Source organism: Podarcis vaucheri (genome assembly GCF_965113315.1).
Source record: "Podarcis vaucheri genome assembly, chromosome: 15".
Lineage (NCBI taxonomy): Eukaryota > Metazoa > Chordata > Lepidosauria > Squamata > Lacertidae > Podarcis > Podarcis vaucheri.
The window spans coordinates 39,099,169-39,121,834 of record NC_138753.1 but is presented as its reverse complement, the minus strand read 5'-3'; the positions used below and the strand labels follow the sequence as shown (position 1 = coordinate 39,121,834).

Here is a 22,666-nt window from a genome sequence, read left to right as displayed (position 1 = left end):
GCTAACCCATATGATATGCTTGCAAAATGGTGTTCAGAGAGCCAAACATGTTGCTTGTTCCTTCATCAGAACATTTTATTTATTGGTATGTATGCAATAAGTATGTACCTATGCATGTTTATCCTATCTTCCTCACAGGGCCTCCCACAAATTCATTAGTACTCAACAGTGAAAAGCAACCACGGTTATTCAGACTATGGGATATTAGCCAGAAGTTCCTCTTCCTGGTGAACAACATGCTAGTAGCAAGCTCACAACAGTCTGGCTTATCAGGTACTTACTCAACCTCTTCAGTTCGGACTCCTGGGTGCTCACTTGTGGGGTGCCTCAGGGCTCTGTCCTCTCCCCCATGCTTTTCAACATCTAAATGAAGCTGCTGGGGGAAATCATTGGGGGGTTGGGCTCGGTGCTCCCCAATATGCAGATGATATCCAGCTCTACCTCTCATTTAAATTAGAACCAGTGAGGGCGGTGAATGTCCTGTGTGAGTGCCTGGAGGCGATTGGAGGAAATATGGTGTTTAATGGATTGAGGCTGAATCCCAACAAGACAATTGTACTGAATCAGAAGTACTGATTCTGGGGGATAGGGTCCTGTATGGGGCAACTGTGCCCCTGAAGGACCAGGTATGTCGCCTTGGAGTGATTTTTGGATTCACAGCTGCCCATAGAGGTGCAGGTCAATTCTGTGTCCAGGTTGGCTGTCTACCAGCTCCATCTGGTACTCTGGCTGAGACCCTACCTGCCCTGTGCACTATCTCGCCAGAGTGGTATATGTCTGGTTATCTCCCACTTGGACTACTACTACCTTTGAAAGTGACTCGGAAACTACAACTATTCCAGAATGCAGCTGCCAGCCTGGTGACTGGGAGCGACCGCCGGGACCATAGAACACTGGTCCGAAAGGATCTACAAGGTTCCCAGTATGTTTCTGAGCACCATTCAAAGTGTTAGTGCTAACCTCCAAAGCCCTAAATGGCCTTGGCCCAGTATACCTGAAGGAGTGTCTCCACCCCTATTGCTTAGCCTGGACACTGAGGTTCTTCTCTGAGAGTCTTCCGGTGGTTCCCTCACTGTAAGAATTGAAGTTACAGGGAACCAGGCAGAGGGCCTTCTTGGTAGTGGTGCACGCCCTGTGGAATGCCCTCCCACCAGATGTCAAGGAAACAAACAATTACACTACATTCTAAAGACATCTGAAGGCAGTCCTGTATTGGGAAGTTTTTAATGTTTGATGTCTCCCTGTGTTTTTATATTGTGTTGAAAGCTGCCCAGTCCCCATCAGCCCAACCAGCATGGCCACTGGCCAATGGCCAGAGATGATGGGAGTTGTAGTCCAGCAACAGCTGGAGGGTCACAGGTTTCCCACCATTGCTGTAAACCCAGATGTTGACCTTCCACCTGTGGCTTCTTAGGGAAAGGGAAAGGGAACCCTGACCATTAGGTCCAGTCGTGGCCGACTCTCGGGTTGCAGCGCTCATCTCGCTTTACTGGCCGAGGGAGCCGGCGTACAGCTTCCGGGTCATGTGGACAGCATGACTAAGCCGCTTCTGGCAAACCAGGAAACGCTGTTTACCTTCCCGCCAGAGCGGTACCTATTTATCTACTTGCACTTTGACGTGCTTTCGAACTGCTAGGTTGGCCGGAGCAGGGACTGAGCAACGGGAGCTCACCCCGTTGCGGGGATTCGAACCGCCGACCTTCTGATCGGCAAGTCCTACGCTCTGTGGTTTAGACTACAGCGCCACCTGCGTCCCATATGGCTTCTTAGCCAAAACTCTTTTATCAATGGAAGATGCTCTTGTGGCACTGACCCTGTTTCTTGCCTGTCCTTCCCCTTCAGACCAGTTAATAGCGGTGGTCCCCAATCTCTCTCTAAATCCAGCGAACCAACCCCTCTTTATGGGCCTCAGCGATAATACACGTGCACTGAACTGTGTGTTGGCTGGCAAGGGTCAACCAAAGCTACAGTTAGTGGTGAGTTTCGTTTGCAGTTCAAAATGTTTTCGGATTCTCTAAGGAATTATTAATTTGACCTTTGCTTCACCCCTGTGATTGGGACTGCAGGTTCTTTGCTAAGCACAGGCTGGTATTCTGCACCAAAGTGACTCACATTACCCACCTAGAAGATACTTAGACCCAAGGGTGCTTCCACTCTGCCCATTTTCTCTGGAATTGCCTTCCTTTTAGAACTCACTTTTTACAGAGAATCTGGGCAATGTGATGGCCATAGCAATACATTATCATCATTTTTTGTTCCCTCCCATGTTTTCCCACACCTGATTGGTGGCTGTCTTTGAACTATAGAAGCTGATTGGAGCTCTAGCCTGTCCAGTATGCAGAGACAAGGCACAATTCAGGGCTATTGTGCCTTTAGTTAAAAACGTTTTGCCATTGCAGTCCTACCTGCTTTGTTGCTTCCTGTTCAGTACCACTGGTTATTAATTGTCCCTTAATTAGCCAGTTTCTAGTATTAAATTATTGATTGCTGCTACTTTTGAAGCTGTGCTGTTTGCATTAAAGGTGAGAAAATAAAAGGAATAATAAATAAATAAAAATAAATAAAATAAAATAAAAGGCCTTCTAGGGTGCAATTCATTGCTAATCCTACAACCATACTGTGAAATTGATGTGATGTAAATTTTGTTTCTAACTGAATCGTCATGTTTTCTTAGGAGAGAGATATAATGGATCTTTATAGAGCAAATGAGGAATTCAAGAGTTTTACTTTCTACAGTAATACTGAAGGCAACGATGAGACTTGCTCTTTCGAATCTGCTGCATTTCCTGGTTGGTTCCTAAGCACTCGGGATGAGCCAAACAGGCCTCTTGATTTGGGTCGAGGTGGAGCTCACTGCATCACTTCATTTTATTTTGAAAGGAAGGACTCCGTTAAATAGTCCAGAACCATTGCTTTCGAGGGAAAGAAGAGAGGAAGAATTTGCAGGCTGTATATATATTCAATGGGTGGCAAAGTGAAAAATGTGAAAAATGGTTTAGCCCTTTCTCCCCTGCCTTGTGGTTACTAGATTCAAGGGCTTAATAAAAGCTCCCATTGGCTTCCTCCTTCTTTTCTGGTTGCAGTCCTGTTGAAAATATGCACCTCCCTCCCTGATATTTTTCTTTTGAAGGACCTGATGGTCTTCCCAATAACGTGTCAAGCATCTTGTGAAGTCTGGCCGTCAGCTGAGGTGTGGCATGGAATCTTTGGTTAATAATAATGATAATAAAAACATTTGGAATCCTCATGGTTGTGGAGTGAAACGTGTTTTGCATTCAATGTGTTTTTTGCTGAACTGAATGGAGAGCCTGCGGGCAGCATCTCGAGGCAACACAGAGGTACTTCAGGCTCCAGATAGAACTGTCACTGGAATGGCAGTGATAGGTCTCCTGATGCAAGCGTGAGCAAATATATCATGTTATGTACTGAGTTGAATAGGATCCAAAAGGCAGCAGTCTGATTGGTTCTAGAACAATAGGATTCAGAATGCAGCAGTCTGATTGGTCTGCAGGAGCCACCCAATCCAACTCCAGGTGGAAGTGAATCTGCAACCTGATTGGCCTATAGGAGAATCCCAGAATTAGCCAATCATGTGGAGCCCATTGTGTAAATAATGTATATAAAGCAGACATTTCAGGGGAACTTCCATTCCTCACTACTATGAGCTGAATAAAGAGCATGAAATCCACACTCGACTCTGAGTATATTTCATATCACCAGCAACAAATTACCTTTTTCCTGCTTGCAGAGGAGAGGTGCTGTCTTAGGCAGGCAGTTAACCACATCAGCTCCTTAAGCAGGAACCCATTTTAGGGAAAGGGCCATAGCTTAATGACAGAGAATCTGTTTTGTATACAGAAGGTTCCAGTTCAATCTCTGGCATCTCCTGAGATGAGACCCCTTGCCTGAAACCCTGGAGAGCCACTGCCAGTCCATGCAGACAACACTCAGGCTGGATCTAGACACATCCAAAAAAACGTTTCGGGAAAGCACGTTGTAAATTTCATTGTGGGAAAGCACATTGGCAAAAGATGGGACTCCACAGCGCCATCTGGTGCCACAGTGTTATAACACATATAAAACGCTTTTTCTTTACTAATGTAGCTGAGTCCTCAGATGGACCAATGGTCTGACTCAGTATAAGGCAGTTTCCTTTCTTCCTTATTTTTCTCCTTGGCCTTGGAACAGCCCTGCTGCAGCCTTGTGTTAAGAGCCCTGCCAGGATCTGTACAAAGTCCTCTGAATACACCAGTTACGTTATCAACACCTGTGTGCATCCTGAGCACCATTTGCAAGGTTCAGAAAATTACAAATCCTTAGTGCTGAGGTCTCAGCTGGTTTGTAAGCTGCTTTTTACAGCAGAGCTGATTATGTTTTCCAATACAGTAATGGAATAATTCTGCACCATCCTCAGAGCTGGAAGCCTTTCCCTTAATGTCTCTTGTGTAAGTTAGACAGCACTCTAGACATCCTCAGAGGAAACTTAACTATTCTATTTTCACTTTGACATTTCCAGAGATGCCACACATAAATGGTTGCCATGTGTCCTCTTTTTCCAGGACACGCCCTTGATTTCAGAGGTAAAATTTGAGACAAACTGCATTTACAGTGGTACCTTGGAAGTCAAACTTAATCCGTTCTGGGAGTCTGTTCAGCTCCTGGAACCCTTCGAAAACTGATTGGCTGCAGGAGCTTCCTGCACTCACTGTAAGCCATGTTAGCCACATTAGATGTTTGGCTTCCAAAGAACATTTGAAAACCAGAACACTTACTTCCGGGCTTTCAGTGTCCAGGAGCCAAAACATACGTGTACCAAGGCGTTCGAGAACCAAGGTACGACTGTCTTTGCTTTGAATGGCTGTCATAGTGTCCTCTTTTTTTGCTCTTCAAAATATGGCAACCCTACACATGAATTCTGGTAGATTCTGGCACAAGTTAAACTTTGCGTCATTCCCTCTTCAGCAAGTTTGGAACTGACAAATGTGACCTATCCACAGCATACATTTATGACACATTTAAAACACATGGTTCCCCCAAAGAATCCTGGGAACTGTAGCTTGTTAAGTGTGCTGGGAGTTGTAGCTCTGTGAGGGGAGGACTATAGTTTCCAGGAGTCTTTCAGGGCAGTAATGTGGTTTAGATGTGGTTCAGATATATGGTGTGCATGTGGCCATAGAAAATGCTGCCATATGCATGCAACTGGTCATACTATATGCATTTACTTGGGAGTAAGTTTCAACAGGGATGTGGGTGGTGCTAAACCACAGAGCCTAGGACTTGCTGATCAGATGGTTGGCGGTTCGAATCCCCGCGATGGAAAATTGGAAACAGAACTGTTAGACTCCAAAACTAAGAATCTGTCAAGAATGTATAATTTGCTGTTGAAATGGAATACTCAGGATGAAACGGTAAAATCTGTTATGATTAAATGGGCACAAGATGTCGGACACAACATTATGATGGCTGACTGGGAACAGTTATGGACCACACGTATGAAGTTCACGGCATGTAATGCCTTAAGAGAGAATATAATGAAAATGATATACAGGTGGTACATGACACCAGTCAAGCTTGCGAAAATTTATCTCTTGCCCGATAATAAATGCTGGAAATGTAAAGAGATGGAAGGTACATTCTTTCACCTTTGGTGGACATGCCCAAGGATTAAGGCTTTCTGGGAGATGATCTATAATGAAATGAAAAAGGTATTTAAATATACCTTTCTGAAGAAACCAGAGGCCTTTCTCCTGGGCATGGTCGGCCAATTGGTGCCAAAGAAGGACAGAACTTTCTTTATGTACGCCACAACAGCAGCAAGAATACTTATTGCAAAGTATTGGAAGACACAAGATCTACCCACTCTGGAAGAATGGCAGATGAAGGTGATAGACTATATGGAACTGGCGGAAATGACGGGCAGAATCCGAGACCAGAGAGAAGAGTCGGTGGAGGAAGATTGGAAGAAATTTAAAGACTATTTACAGAAACATTGTAAAATTAATGAATATTAGAATGATGTTGGAATGAATCTAGGTGATTTTAGCAAAAATGTATCAAAGATTTAAGGAAAATAGACTGTTAATTGGTGAAAAGAGGGAAAGTAAACTTATATCAAGATCAAGATAAATTTTCAGGATAAAAATTTTGAAGAGAGGGAAAGGATTTGCTGAAATGCATAATTGACTTAGAATACAAGAAAGGGAGGTGTGAGGAGGTCAGGGAAACAAGCAAATGAAATATAAGTTATGGGAAGGTTCGATTTGTTTTTTCTTCTTTTTTCTTTTTTCCTTTGTTTTTAAGTGTTTTTATTTTTCTGTTTTTTATTGTGATGTATTGGTTTTGTTATTGTTATTGTTTCATTTGGTGTTTTTTCTTTTGTCTTTTTGTAAACTTAAAACTTTAATAAATACTATTTTTGAAAAAAAACACGAATCCCCGCGACGGGGTGAGCTCCCGGTGCTCGCTCCCTGCTCCTGCCAACCTAGCAGTTCGAAAGCATGTCAAAGTGCAAGTAGATAAACAGGTACTGCTCCAGTGGGAAGGTAAACGGCATTTCTGTGCCATGCTCTGGTTCGCCAGAAGCGGCTTAGTCATGCTGGCCACATGACCCGGAAGCTGTATGCTGGCTCCCTCGGCCAATAAAGCGAGTTAAGCGCCGCAACCCCAGAGTCGGTCATGACTGGACCTAATGGTCAGGGGTCCCTTTACCTTTACCTTAAGTCTCAACAGGACCTGCTTCTGAGTCCTCATGTACAGGATCACACCACCAGTTCCCATTTTAGTCAAGAGGGCAAGGTTGAAATCGTCCACAGGCAGGGCTCAAGAACCGCAGAGCTACCTGCTGATGCAGTGGTTGCCAACCTTTTTACACCTGTGAGCACACCTGCATTTCTCAGTGAGTTCTGTGGATGTCATCCCATCTGGTAACTTCTCTCCCTCCGAGAGATGGAAAGGGAGAATGTGTGGTCACACAGATTTATCTTTTCCGTGGGATCTCAGTAACAGCAAGAAGCTGTAGAATTAATCTGATACCTAAGGAGCATATAGAGATGAAACAGGACGTGGGAAAGAGTGTCACTCTTCCAACTTCCCCCTTCAGCCCTGTTGGCATTTCAAGGGATAAAAAATCAACCCTCCTCACCACCCCATGGCCAAGAGGGCAATGAGTGAAGAGGGAGGCTCAGAGACTTTGTGGGTGTCAAGGGAAAACCTCTAAGGAGCCATGGTGTCTGTGGGGGCTGTGTTGGTGACCCCTCTGCTAATGAGTCAGGAAATGGCGTGTAACAGCACAACAGTGAGAGAAGCCCCCGCTTACAATTTCTGGTGCTTTTTTTTTTTTTTTAAAAAAAAGCTCCCTCTACAATCAGCAAAAAATGATCAATAAGTCTGAGATCTCAGAGGTGGACATTGCTACTTGGATGGACCATGATCAATGCTGTTTGCTTCCACAAAGTCTCATTTCAGATATTGATACCTGAGACTCGGAATATTCTAATATTGTTCCCCCTATAGGATCCCTCCTCATTGTCTTTTGACTGGTATTGTTCAATGAGGTATCTTTTAAAAACATTGTTTAATTTGCTATCTTTTAAAACATATGGTTGAAATAAAGTCTAGAATAACCATAGATTTTCACATCAATCCATCTTGCTGATGTAGAAAAATAGCTAAAGAAGCTGAAAGCCAAGACCAAATAAATCAAATGAAGACAATCTAAGATTATATATATATATATATATATATATATATATATATATATATATATATACCTTTTCCTCAATTTGCCTTTCATCTGCTCTCCTCTTTTAATGCGCTTCTCCCATTATTCCCCTCCCTTTCTGTCAAATAAAGTATTTTTCTTTCCTCCCTGCACTGTCCATTAACCTATTTCCTCAATTTACCCTATCTCTATTTTTATACTTGTATCCAAGTATTCTTTTGTAATTGTAATCAATTGTAATCAATTGCAATCAATTGTAATCAATATTTTTTTAAATAATTGTATCCAGGTACAATTGCAATTGTTACATGTGGCATATGTGCAAATGAAATTAACCCCTTTGTATCCTTGTGCCTTATCAGTGTTTGTTCAACTTCTCAATGATTGTAACTACTTTCAGGAAAATAAGAACCGGAATCCATGTATTCAAATTGCATCGCTTTATTGTAACCATGAAAGTGCTGTATAAATGTTAGTTTAAGCCTCAACCCAATCACTTCCACTCAGTTCCCCTTCCTTCTTTTGTAAAGTGCCAGAGGACCAGATCCATTTTCTTTGACCCTGCAAGGAGACGAATTCAGCTGTTAGATAAAACTCTTATCCCTATTGTTCTTCTAGAAAAACCAGGTTATCATATCTGTTATGTACTGAGTTGAATAGGATCCAAAAGGCAGCAGTCTGATTGGTCCTAGAACAATAGGATTCAGAATGCAGCAGTCTGATTGGTCCACAGGAGCCACCCAATCCAGCTCCAGGTGGAAGTGAATCCGCAACCTGATTGGCCTACAGGTGAATCCCAGAATTAGCCAATCACGTGGGGCCCATTGTGTCAATAATGTATATAAAGCAGACATTCTGGGGGAACTTCCATTCCTCCTCACCACTATGAGCTGAATAAAGAGCATGAAATCCACTCTCGACTCCGAGTATATTCAATATCATTTGCCACCTCTGGATCTCTCGGTATTACCTTACTCATGTAGATAGGATTTGCACCCTACCTTGTATCTTGCACCCGAACCTCCCTTTTGCACCCTGCACCCATGTACCTACCCCTTACCTTGTAAATTGATGAACCTGTGACGTATAAGACCACCCACAAATGTGACTGTATAAAATTCTGAACTTACCTTTGTGCAGGGTTCCTCATACCTTTTGTCACCTTTGCATAGGGAACCCAGTTGAAATCGAATAAAGGACCTTTGCTTTTAAAAAGCTGCTTGCTTCTTTCTCTCCTTGGTTGGAAGTCACCCGTCCTCTCCGACTCTAGTGGACCCCTTTGAGGCGCCGAACCAAAATTATAAGTGTTTTACATCACTGCCCTGAAAATCAGGGAGGGATCTGGCAGCGCCAGATCGTGTAAGCATCTGTACTGACCTACACAATTTCTGCAGTGAAAATCCATAACGAATTTATTCCTCATTCCCTTTTGCGATATTAAGATTCAGAGGCGTGCCACTCCCTCCCATTTGTCTTCTTAAAGAAAGAGAGAAAGACCTACAATTCATAAGCTAAAAGGAACTTCAGAGGGCACTGCTCTATTTTTCAACACTAGCATTATAATCAAAATGAGTGGCATGTAATTAATCATTCTATACATGTCATGTGAGACTTAGGCTGGCATTCCCAGGAAGGACTTTTGGGACAGCGAGCTTTAATTTTGGTTTGAAGTGTGCAAGATGCACTTATGCGAATGCGAGAGGCATAATGCACAAATTGCTGCTCTCTGTCAAATGGGGCTCAAAATCCTTTGTTGCCAGGCTGCTAGCAATGGATGTTGAAGGTCAAAGCAGTAAAAAAGGATAAAGAAGCAGGTGGTGACAGGTGAGACTTTGGGCCTGTCTAGATTGGTATTTTCTTGCAGGTCTATTCTGCAACATGTCACTGACGCAATTATAATAGAACATTAGTAGTGGATTTATACTGGTCCATCTGCATATCATTCCCCTTCATTCGTTGTTCTGTGATGCTTCCCAAATGTTACTGCATTATTGTCATCTTGAAGGTGTGTGTGTGTGATATATGTTAAAAAGTTGCAGACTTTCAGCATGACATTATGGGCTGCACTGATTGCGTGGCTATTCCCACCCCCTCCCACAGAATGGAATAAATAAAGACACAGGACACCAGAATTTAGGTTAATGGGTGAAAAATGGCCACAACTTTATTGATTAGAGGTAAGAGCAGTATTGGCTTTAGGCATTGGCCCTATCAGACTAACCGGTATAAAACCGGGAAGGGTTAAGCACCAACAGGGGGAGCCCCCGAGATGCAGATCCCTAGGCGCTCCTCGAGGGCTTACCAATTGGGAGCGCGCTTTAGGCCCTAGCCTCCATAGGTTTCGGACGAGGCGACGCCCCCCGGAGTCCTTTAACGAACTACCCTTCAACATTTGGGGGAGGTGATGGCGTTCCTCCCCCCCATCTCATTTGCATAATAATACCCCTGCCAATGCCTAACCGCCAAAACCAAGGTGTTGTGACGTTTTTGCTACGAGGTAGGCGAAAAAACCAAGTGGCTTCCAAAATATAGCCAATTAGCCAAATGGAAAAACTCCTACCAGGCCCCTTGCGGCGACCAGCCGAAGCCCATAGCAAAGTCCAGATGAGAACCTACAGGGCGGGAGGGTGGGAAACCGCAGCTGCTGAAAGGAAAAGAAAGGGGTGAGCATGGGCTGCCCCGACCTTAAATGCCCCTTACAAGTCTCGCCCCCGCCGCCAGCCGATTGGCTGGCACAGTGAATAATGAATACTAATGATCCCGGGATTCCCTAGGTCCCGAGGGGCTGCAGCCAGCCCCGCAAGGGTGTGAATGGGGCGTGAGCCCGCAACCCCCCTCCAGATGTCGGGAGTGGCATTGGAAACAGAACAGGCTGGCTGCCCTGAAAGGTGCCTGAGAACTTTTTGAATCTGAAAGTCAAAATCCAACTAGGCATTCCCCAAAAATCACTGCTGCTGTCCTCCTCCTCCTCCTCCTCCCCCCCTCTCTGCTCTTCAGTCAGTAAAGGTTCCCAGAAAGGCTTACAAATACCGTATTTTTCGCTCCATAAGACACACTTTTCCACTCCTAAAAAGTAAGGGGAAATGTGTGTGCGTCTTATGGAGCGAATGCAGGCGGGAGGCTCTGCTCAGTGCTCCCTTTAAAGAGCCGCACACATGTTCTGCATGCTCTTTAAAGGGAGTGCGGCTCTTGGGGGAGAGGCTGCACGCAGCTATCCCACAAGCCAGGACAGCAAGAGGCTATCCCATAAGCCAGATCCCTCTTGCTGTTCTGGCTTCTGTGATTCAGAATTTTTTTTTTCTTGTTTTCCTCCTCCAAAAACTAGGTGCATCTTATGGTCTGGTGCATCTTATAGAGCGAAAAATACGGTACCAGTGAAAAGAGAGCTCCTGTCCTCTGGCTCACAATCTAAGAGACACGGCACAAAAGGAAAAACATACTGAGAGAGAGGAGGAAAAAGGGAACTTGCTGATCTTTCAACACGGCCAATGGAGAGGCCCCAGAGCCTCACTGCTCTTGCAGCCTGACAGCTCAGTGGGGAAATCTGTAAATGTTGGCTTCTTTTGGTTTCTCATTTTCCAATTTTAAGGGTTGTATCCAGCTAAGTTCTGCTTAGAGTAGACCCACTGAAATCAATGAAATGAAGTCAATCATGCCCATTCATTTCCATGGCCCTGAGCAGAATTAGCATTAGATACAACCCAAAGTTTAGTTCTTCACATTTCAGTTTGCATTTTCTTTTAAAAAAAGGTCATCAGCAGCATTTTGATGTGAATTTCTTCTAGTATGCAAGTATTTGTATGCAATCTTGCTTAACAGACACATGTTTGCAAAGCAATCCCCTCTAATATAGTGTTGTTTTCAACAAATATTTCATGCACAGATATTTCATGCACGCTTTATGCATTTCTGTGCACATTACTTGCCTGGAGAACTGCGTTGCAGAATTTAGAGAAGTGCAGATTTCAAAGGAAAGCCTGTGCTGCTTTAGGTTCCTCTTTACAGTCTTCCAGGGCCCCCAGCTTCTAGAAAGAGCAGCTCTACAATCAGGCTCAGCCACGTATTTGACCCCCAAATAACCCTTCAGCACCTGGTCACACCCACCAGTGTCACCGGGTTAACTATAAAACGCTGTGCATTTCCTTGCGGAGAGCACAGGGAGGGACTCTGCAGCTCAAGGTACTGGACTTCCCAGGTACTGTCCACTCTACACTTTCTTTTCTTGGACTTGATCAGTGTTTCCCGCAAGGGCTAAGTCACAGTCTGTGGGGCGCTGGAACCATCCAGGGGATTGTGGTAGTAGCCTCAGGTACAATTGGGGGGCGTTGAATAAAAATACGGGAGCAGTGGAAGCATAAAGAAAGGAGAGGATAGAAGAAAAAATTGAGAAACCGTTCGTAAATGTGGGACGGCAACAACGCCTCCCTTGGATCCAGTGGTTGTGCTGGAGGTGAGAGTTTTTTCTGGGCTTGGGGGAACTCATATTAGCTTCAACCAGCCCCAGGAAGCAGATTGCAGCTGGCCTGCCTATTTGGTCAATGGCAGGCAGGTTGCAGGGCTGGCCCCACCCCTGGGGTTGAATACAACCCCACGGTGCCATTTTGGCTGGGAAGGCTCTTCTCTGCTTCCAGTAAGGCACCTGTAAGGCAAATATTTCTGTGTATAGACCTTCCCTTAGCCCATTTCTAAATACCGTATTTTTTGCTCTATAAGACACACTTTCCCCCTCCTAAAAAGTAAGGGAAAATGTGTGTGCGTCTTATGGAGCGAATGCAGGCTGCGCAACTATCCCAGAAGCCAGAACAGCAAGAGGGATTGCTGCTTTCACTGCACAGCGATCCCTCTTGCTGTTCTGGCTTCTGAGATTCAGAATATATTTTTTTCTTGTTTTCCTCCTCCAAACTAGGTGCGTTTTGTGGTCTGGTGTGTCTTATAGAGCGAAAAATATGGTACTTAAATTTCCTGTCATTATGGTCATTGGGAGCCAAAGCTAAATATATTTCTCTGAAATTTTAAGAATGAGAATAGCACAGATTTCCATTTGTGATGGGAAATGGTAAACTGTTAGCAGTCAGATGTTGCCGGACTACAATTCCCATCATCAGTAACCATTCCTCATTCTGGTTGGGACTGCTGGGAGTTGGGGTTCAACAGTGTCTGGAGGACCACAGGTGCTTCCCACTTGATTTATAGCTTGTCATTAAAAAAAACATAGTTTTGGTTTATTATGATTATACCCCTGTCAGCTACCTTGTGCGTTTCCGTAATAAATTTCTTCCCTGGCCTGGCAAACCTGCTATTAGCTCTATAGCAGAGAACAGGCCACATCTACATTGGACATTGAAAGCAATAGTTAAAGCACAGCCTTTCCCCAAATAATCCTGGGAACTATAGTTTGTCTTTTTTAATTTGTTTTTTAATAAAAAATTAATAATCCCGCTTTATCACTACCCGAAGGAGTCTCGAAGCGGCTAACATTCTCCTTTCCCTTCCTCCCCCACAACAAACACTCTGTGAGGTGAGTGGGGCTGAGAGACTTCAAAGAAGTGTGACTGGCCCAAGGTCACCCAGCAGCTGCATGTGGAGGAGCGGGGACGCGAACCCGGTTCACCAGATTACGAGTCTACTGCTCTAAACCACTACACCACACTGGGTCTCTCTCTCTCTCTCTCTTTTAATAATAATAATAGAACTATAGTTTGTTAAGGGTGTTGGGAGTTGTAGATCTGTGAGGGGTAAACCTTCTTTGGAAAGATTTGGATGCTGTCAGGTCTCTGCTCATCAGGAATCATAGCCTATGATATCGATCTCTTTTAGTAGCTCCCTCTCAGGATTGTTGCTGTGCCTGCAGAAAAACCATCCAAGAGCCTGAAGTTCAAGCAATTCTATAAAAGCACTGGAGAAAGTTGGAGACACTGTAGAGATGGAACCCCAGAAGTATGAGCCCCACAAGGTGGGACCCCAGAAATGTGAGCCGTACGAGGTGGAAGCCAAGAGGAAGAAAACTTGGGATCAGGAAATGGCAGATTTATTCACTGCATTTGGGCCAATATCAGGTGAAAAACAACTTCTTACTTTTCTATTTGTTACCCTAGAAAAGGACCCGGACTGCATATATCCCTATTTAGCCAATGTAAAAATTTATTCTTCTTGTTTGAAATTTCATAATCAATATTTAAAACATATAACCATTAATGAGCACTTAATAATATTTATATTTAAACAAATCCCTGAGTGGTTTACAACACAGGTTAAAATATCTTGAAGAAATAGCACCTACAGAAAATTCTGGATAATTTCTATGGTCTGTAAAACACAACTAACAACTAAACAGAGCATCCTCTTTGGTATCATAATAAATGCTCCTTCTGTGTATATGCAATATTAAATATATATACCAAAGTATCACATAATTGTAAAGAAATGAATATAACCTAATTTATGTTCTGATTTCTACAGATTCTAGAATGTTCATTTCAATCAACTACATTTAAAGGGGCTTTATTTTTATTACCCATGCAATAGGTATACTAACCAAGTGAGGACAAGTCCCTCTCTGGCAACTGTGACGTTAACATATGAGAGTGCTGGAGGTGAAATAGTTAAACAGGTTACCCAATCAGGACCCAGGGGGTGGAGTCAGAGGCACTATAAAACCAGCTCTGGGAGGGGTGGAGGAGAGAGTTCATTGGGAGTTGGGTGGTTGGTTGGAGTGGGAGTGAATTGGGATAGAGTCTGTGGGTAGGTTGAGTTAGTGTAGCGAAATAAGCTGAGTCAGGAACAGTTAGGGGCTAGGAAGACAAGTAAATATCTGAGAGGTGGTTTAGTGAGTGAGAGCAGGTAGCGGAAGTTATAGGTCTGGATAGGCACCCCATGCTTGTAATTGACCGATACTGTTTATGAAACCACACGCTTGTTAAACTGCAATAAATAAACAGAAGTTTACATTCCAATTTAACCCTGACTGGATTCAGTATTGTCCCAGGTAGGGCCTGGGTGGTGGCAGCGAGAAGTAAAGTGGTGGCACAGGGATCAATAGATGGTGAAACGTCCGGGGACCCTGTGTGATTGCCACAGCAACTTCCAACCAAAACAATTAGGGCCATTTCTTCCTTGCCATAAGATACCAACCAGTCTGCAGAGATAATGTCAAAAGACTCCTGGAGACAGGCTAGAGTGTGATGCATTGAAGACACGGGTGGAGAAATTGCATCCCTCCAGATGTTGTTAGGTTCTTGACACACGTCAGCGCCAGCCAGCATGGCCAAGGATCAGGGCTTAAGGAAGCTGTAACCTGACAGCGTTGGAGGGATACAGGTGTTTACTGCATAAATTGTAGAATTGTAGAGTTGGGAGGAAGGGACCGTGTGGGTCACACAGGCTCCCTATTCCTGCTTTAAGAGAGCCACATTATCTCACTGGGAAAAGAGGCTCTACAGTAGTACCTCGGGTTACATACGCTTCAGGTTGCATACACTTCAGGTTACAGACTCCACTCACACAGAAATATTACCTCGGATTAAGAACCTTGCTTCAGGATGAGAACAGAAATCGTGCTCCGGCGGCATGGCAGCAGCAGGAGGCCCCATTAGCTAAAGTGGTGCTTCAGGTAAGAACAGTTTCAGGTTAAGAACGGACCTCTGGAACGAATTAAGTACTTAACCCAAGGTACCATTGTATTTAGGGTCTGCAGTACTGAATAATTGGGAGCACTGACATTTCTTATATGTTGCTGACTTCCAGAATTGCCTCTACATGCCTTTGATTTTGTCCTCTGACTTGTTACCTTCCTCTGCTTCCATGTGGCTCCACCTTCTCCCCACCCTAGGCACAATCATCAGCCGAGGCAACTACAGTACTGGGCAATAGTTTATCCTTCTTTGTTCCAATGGGATTGACCTGGCTGAATACCAAGTACTCTTGTTGAACTGTTTTAACTGATTTGCTGTTTAACTGGTTTCTCCAAGAAAGAAAAAAACTCAACAGGCGATCATATAATTCCATCTGCTGATACAGTTGCTGCTTTGCAGTCAGTCAAAGTCTCCGGTTTCTTTAGATATCCATTGTATCCTCATAGGATATGGTCATCAGTTTGGCTGTGAACGTGTTAACAGGTTAAAATACAGCCAGGTCATTCTTTTTCTTCCATTTGGCTTGAAGCTGGTTTGGAGAAAAACATATCAAGAAACTACAGGGTTATATACAGGTGGTTTCTTGAAAGGCTTTAAAATAAGCAAATACAGTGGTACCTCGGGTTACATACGCTTCAGGTTACAGAGTCCGCTAACCCAGAAATAGTGCTTCAGGTTAAGAACTTTGCTTCAGGATGAGAACAGAAATCGTGCTCTGGTGGCGCGGCAGCAGCGGGAGGTCCCATTAGCTAAAGTGGTGCTTCTGCTTAAGAACACTTTCAGGTTAAGTACAGACCTCCGGAACTAATTAAGTACTTAACCCGAGGTACCACTGTAGATATAAAAAGGGAATCTTGACACACCAACCAAAGCATTCAGCTTCTCATCTATATATTAGAGAGACGGGAACCTTAGGCTCAGGGGTCAAATATGGCCAAGCAGCCCTCTTGATATGGTCCATAGAACACTCCCCAGGCCACACCCTCTCTTCCCAGGCCACACCCTCCACTGGCCTCAAATCCCACCTTCTTGGGGTATCTCCCTGGTCTGGAATGTGTCCTTGAACTCTGATTATAGCTCTTGGCTGCCTGGATGAAGAGAAGCATGTGTATAAAGTAGGCTAGTGTACATAGGTTAAATTTGCAATCATTTCTCTTCCCACTTCTGCTTCTGGTCCCAGTGATCACCGGTATGTGGCCTCAACCTGTGAAATATCTCATGCACATTATTTCCAGGTGTAGCACAAAAATTAAAAATGTGGCAACTGACAGAAGATGGTGTTCAGAGGCAACCGAGTTGGTTATTTTCTCCTCCAGATATCTCTTGGCTTATATGTTTTTGTGTAATATGTATCTGTCTATGTATATTTCCCCCTAGGGCATTTGCATCCCTCAAGTACAGAGAATGTGCAAATGAAGAGAGAGCCCTGGTTGTTCAGATTTTGGGATATCAACCAGAATTATTTCTTCCTACAGAACAACATACTAATAGCAGCCCCACAAAATTCCAATTCATCAGGTAGCTGCTGAAGCTCTTCTCGTCTGTATGCATTTCTCAATCATTTGTAAATTTGGGATTTGGGTAATGGAGGTGTTGGGTTTGCCACTCTTTTATAGGGTGCATGATTATTGCCATTGCTGATAAATGGACCAATCTCTGATCTACCTTCTTTCATTTCTACCCCACTCTGATTCCTCCCCATATATGTAGATTCCTATTCCTATTAACCCTATCAGCACCAGTAAATCTTACAGTTAAGCAAAATGGTGTAGTGGCTAGAATGTTAGGCTAGGACCTTGGAGACCAAAGTTGAAATCTCCACTGAGCCATGAAGCTCACTGGTTAACCATGGGACAGTCACTATCTCTCAGCCTAACCTGCCTCACACGGTTATTGCAGGGATGAAATGAGGAGGGTGAGGACCATGTACACTACCTTGAACTCCATGAAAGATGAAAGATGGAATATGAATTTTTGTAACAACAAGAACAACCACCACCGCCACCATCTCCTAATTAGTACAGTGGTGCCTCGCAAGACGAAAAGAATCAGTTCTGTGATTCTCTTCGTCTAGCGGTTTTTTCGTCTTGCGAAGCAAGCCCATTGACGGATTAGCGGATTAGCGCTATTAGCGGCTTTTAGCGGCTTATCGGATCAGCTGATAAGCGGCTTAGCGGCTTAGGAAAAGGGGGGGAGGGGAAAAAACCAGCAGGAACTCGCAAGACATTTTCGTCTTGTGAAGCAAGCCCATAGGAAATTCATTTTGCAAAGCACCTCCAAAACGGAAAACTCTTTCGTCTAGCGAGTTTTCCGTCTTGCGAGGCATTCGTCTTGTGGGACACCACTGTATCTTCTCATCCAAAACTCTTGCACCATTGAAAGATGCTTTTCACTATCTCTTGTACCATTTAACCTGCTTCTCTGTTGTTCTCCAGATGAGTTAATGGTTGTACTCCCAAACCACTCTCTAGAAGAAAAAAAGCGACCCATATTTATTGGCCTCAGAGATAAGAGCTACACCCTGTTCTGTGTGAAGTCTGGTGAAGGTCAACCTCAGCTAAAGTTAGAGGTGAGTTTCAGGTGTAGTTGTAGTTCAGTTTCAGTTGTTGAATTCACAGTTTCAGTTGTTGAATTCAGTTTCAGTTGTTGAGCAATGGATCCAAACTACAAGAAAGAAGATTCCACCTAAACATTAGGGAGAACTTCCTGACAGTAAGAGCTGTTCGACAGTGGAATTTGCTGCCAAGGAGTGTGGTGGAGTCTCCTTCTTTGGAGGTCTTTAAGCAGAGGCTTGACAACCATATGTCAGGAGTGCTCTGATGGTGTTTCCTGCTTGGCAGGGGGTTGGACTCGATGGCCCTTGTGGTCTCTTCCAACTCTATGATTCTATGATTCTATGAGAGAGCTCAGTTGGTAGAGCATGAGACTCTTAATTTCAGGGTTGTGGGTTCAAGCCCCACATTGGCAAAAGATTCCTGCTTTGCAGGGGATTGGATTGGATGACCCTCATGGTCCCTTCCAACTCTACAATCCTATGAATTGTAATCCTAAAAGATTATCTTGTCATGAAGATAGTGACTCTATTCCAATGCATGTCAAGAGCACCATTCTAGAGTCTATGACACTCCTCGACCTCTGTTGAGAACTCTAGCCTGAATAGACAAATATCCTTGGTTTTATCTCCAATCTATGTTTACAGTTTAACTCCCCTTTTTTCAATATTTCAACTGGTCTGAACAGTCTAGTTCTTATCTAATGGAAGTTCAAAGCATTAGGAAGATGAAACTATCTTCTAAGTAATATCTGGTTGGATATTACCTGAACCACTTATATCAGAGATGGGTTGTGTGGTGTTTTTTTGCAATTCATCCCATCTACACTCTCTGCATGGTTATTAATCTACCCTGCTGGATATAAGAGCATCCCACATGGTTTTGTTAAAGTCTGTGACTGAGCTTTGGAACAACAAAACTCTATCTTTTTAAGAGTACTTATAGAGTTGGGATTAAAGGTGGAGTCCTTGTCAGTAGATCTTTGAACCCCTCTCTCAATAGTCAGGCAGCCCTTATACAAAGGGAATCACCCATGTCATATCTGTTTGTCCTCTATGATTAGGGTTATGTATATTCTGTGCTAAACACAGACCTGGTATTCTGTACCAAGATCACTCATAGTCTTTGCTTACAGAGGAGGAATACTGAGACCCAGGGATACTTCTCCACACTTTGTTTGTTTGCCCCCTTTTTACAGAGAATGCTTACATGGATGCACATTACAGTGTTTTATATATAGTGGTACCTCTGCTTGCGAACAGGATCCATTCTGGAGCCCCGTTCACAACCTGAGCAGAACGCAACCCGCATCTGTGCGGGTCGTGATTTGCTGCTTCTGCGCATGTGCATGATGTCATTTTGCACATGCATGAGCAGAGAAACCCAGAAGTGACCCTTTCTGGTTCTTCCAGGTTGCCGCGGGACGCAACCTGAAAACATTTAACCCAAAGCATCTTTAACCCGAGGTATGATAGTACAACAGTAGATTACACTGCATTCTATATATCCTTCCTATTCCTCCCCCAGACATGATTGGTGGCAGTCTTTTTTGTGACAGAATGTGATTGTTGCGCTAGCCTATCCAGTGTGGAGAGGCAAAGCATAATTCAGGATTTTAGGGGCTATTGTGCCTTTAATTAAAAGGTTCCTATACTTGTTGTTTCTCCCTGCTTCATTATGTCCTGTCAACACTGTTAGGTAATTAGTTCCAAATTGACCTTTAATTAGTTTGCTTCTATATCCTGTGGAATAGAATGAACTTTAATTACTGGTTTCTGATATTTCCCGATTTTTTTAAAAAAAATGAAATAGTATAGAACACAGAAAAAAAAAAACCCAATAATAGAAACTGTTGGCATGGAACACAAGCTTTGAAATGGACTATTTGTTATTAATCCAGAAACCATGCTGTCCTATTAATACCATGTAACTTATCTGTTTGAGTTTTCATGTTTTCTTAGGAGAGAAAAATTCATCAGCTTTATGAAAAAAATGAGGAATTCAAGAGCTTCACCTTCTACAGCAAAACTGAGGGCAATGGAGAGAAATGTTCTTTTCAGTCTGCAGAGTTCCCAGATTGGTTCATAAGCACTTCACCTGAGCCAAACCAACCTGTTGGTTTGAGTAAGCAAGATGGGTCTGCAAATACTCTGTTTTATTTTGAAATAAAATAATTCATCAGCATAGATTGGCACTATTGTTTTTAAGGGGAACTGAAAGCTGGAATCTGATATATTTGGGGTATAGCAAAATGAAGTCCACTGCAGCACTATGTGGACAGATTAGGAAAGCAGTGTTATGTAGAGATGTGCAGAGAAATGTGTCAGATGAAGGGTTTCTTTAGAAGATGTTTGTGCTTTTCTAGTAGCCCTCAGAAAATTGTCTCAAGTTGAGTACACGGTGGCATCTTACAATGAGGGGAAAATTGTATAAGAGGGAAAATATGGGATCTGTCAGTTACCAAATGGATAAATGAGTATAAAAAGGTAGCTAGATATTGGAAGACATTAGTGGGAATAATCAGTGAAATATTTCAGTGGAAAATAGAGCTAGACCCAGTGGTGTGTCTTTAATGATTTTTGTAAAGAACTGTGTGCCCGTAGAGAAACAAATCCCAATCTTACACATTGTTACAATGGCATAAATAGCATTTGCAAAATCATGGAAAAGACTCAACATTATAAAAGATATATGATCAAATGGAAATCATTAAATGGTCAGCTTTGAAAAGAGAGATGAAGAATTATAGAAACAATCTTCTCAGCTTTGTTGTTGTTTAGTTGTTTAGTCGTGTCCGACTCTTCGTGACCCCATGGACCAGAGCACGCCAGGCACTCCTGTCTTCCACTGCCTCCTGCAGTTTGGTCAGACTCATGCTGGTAGCTTCGAAAACACTGTCCAACCATCTTGTCCTCTGTCGTCCCCTTCACCTTGTGCCCTCAATCTTTCCCAACATCAGGGTCTTTTCCAGGGAGTCTTCTCTACTCTTGAGGTGGCCAAAGTCTTGGAGCCTCAGCTTCAGGATCTGTCCTTCCAGTGAGCACTCAGGGCTGATTTCCTTAAGAATGGATAGGTTTGATCTTCTTGCAGTACATAGGACTCTCAAGAGTCTCCTCAGCTAGGACAGTTATTCAATATATAGGGGGAGAGAACTCATTATTAAGGGAAAAGGGAGAGATTTTATGTTTGTTATATCACTCCTCACTTCACTGTTCTAAAAGTGATCTGAGTGGGAGCACTTTTGCAGAGGGAGAGGCAAGAAGCTGCTAACTCTGATGTCACTGGCATTTGTCACCAGGGAGGAGGGGTGGACAAAGGCTATAAAAAGTCTTATTCCCCATCTCTTCCTCCTCCTTTCCTGAAGACAAGACACAGCAGCACCCAACCTGCTTGCCCTGTAAGCAGTGAAAGATTAGCTAGTTGTCATAGTTGGAACTGAGCAGAGCTTCTTTGTTCCTTTCTGCAAGTGGCTAGTGGAAGGAAATACTGTATTACAAGCCTGGAGCAATGAGCTGTGGGTGCTGAATAATTAGGTTGATTGGCTTGACTGGCTGCTGGTTGCTTTGCAGGTACATAAGTGTGGGGAAATAGGGACGTGGGTGGTGTTGTGGTCTAAACCATGGAGCCCCTTGGGCTTCCTGATCAGAAGGTTGGCGTTTCGAATCCCTGCGACGGGGTGAGCTCCCGTTGCTCGGTCCCTGCTCCTGGCAACCTAGCAGTTCGAAAGCACACCAAAACAGTCTTTTATGGATTTTGATTGCCTTTAAAATCATTATCTATAAAGCACCTTTAAATTCCATTGTATACAATAAGCAGCTCTGTACATTTTTTAGTCACTAGGAGTCTCTCTTTGACATGTTTAACTCCTTGCCTTTCCTGGAAACAAAGCTGCAATGTGCCGATCAGAAGGTTGGCAGTTCAAATCCCCGCGAAGAGGTGAGCTCCCATTGCTCGGTCCCAGCTCCTGCCAACCTAGCAGTTTGAAAGCACACCAAAAAAAGTGCAAGTAGATAAATAGGTACCACTCTGGCGGGAAGGTAAATGGCGTTTCCGTGTGCTGCTCTGGTTTGGGTGTTCCGTTGCGCCAGAAGCGGCTTCGTCATGCTGGCCACATGACCTGGAAAAACTGCAGACAAAACGCTGGCTCCCTTGGCTAGTAAAGCGAGAAGAGCGTTGCAACCCCAGAGTCGTATGTGACTGGACTTAACTGTCAGGGGTCCTTTACCTTCACCCTTACCTAAGTGTAGGGAAATGGGGAAGCAAGTGGACAGAATTGGTGCCTATAATTATTACTATTACTATTAATTAAATTTGTATACTGCCCTTCATCTGTAGAGCTCAGGGTGGTTTGCAGCATAAAAATACAGGATAAAACCAAAACAAAAATTACACAAGAATAAAGAACAAAACCAAAACAAACCAATAACCCTCCATCAAGCACTTTTCAGGTGAATAGTGATTCCAGAGACTTGCACAGAGGACTTTGCAACCTTCTGGGGCTGGTTATGGACCACTGACCTTTGTCACACACTCTGGAATATGTATCTTGGAGGGTTGGGTGTTTCAGGAAAACCTCTCTCCTCACTTTAAATAGGGGGTAATGTCCAGGTTTATTCCCTGCAGTTTAGGTTCACCCATGCAAGACAGGCTTAGGAGTCAGAGAGAGAATTGGTACGTTTCCCACAGATTGTCTGATTTCCCTTATGAAGTTTTCATAAGCTCTTGGGTCTCAGTGTTCCTTACACACTTAAGTTGTGGTTAAT

At 43.6% G+C, this 22,666-nt stretch overlaps 1 protein-coding gene across 1 annotated transcript; it reads left to right on the top strand.

The window, feature by feature from the left end:
- Positions 1 to 13,544: 13,544 nt before the first annotated feature.
- Positions 13,545 to 20,077, top strand: LOC309519366 (interleukin-1 family member 10-like; the record flags this gene model as incomplete). Its single annotated transcript, XM_082200192.1, has 4 exons — positions 13,545 to 13,776; positions 16,729 to 16,869; positions 17,787 to 17,920; positions 19,865 to 20,077. Exons 1-4 carry the CDS (start codon positions 13,644 to 13,646, stop codon positions 20,075 to 20,077), a joined length of 621 nt encoding a protein of 206 aa, XP_082056318.1. The 5' UTR covers positions 13,545 to 13,643.
- Positions 20,078 to 22,666: the final 2,589 nt, after the last annotated feature.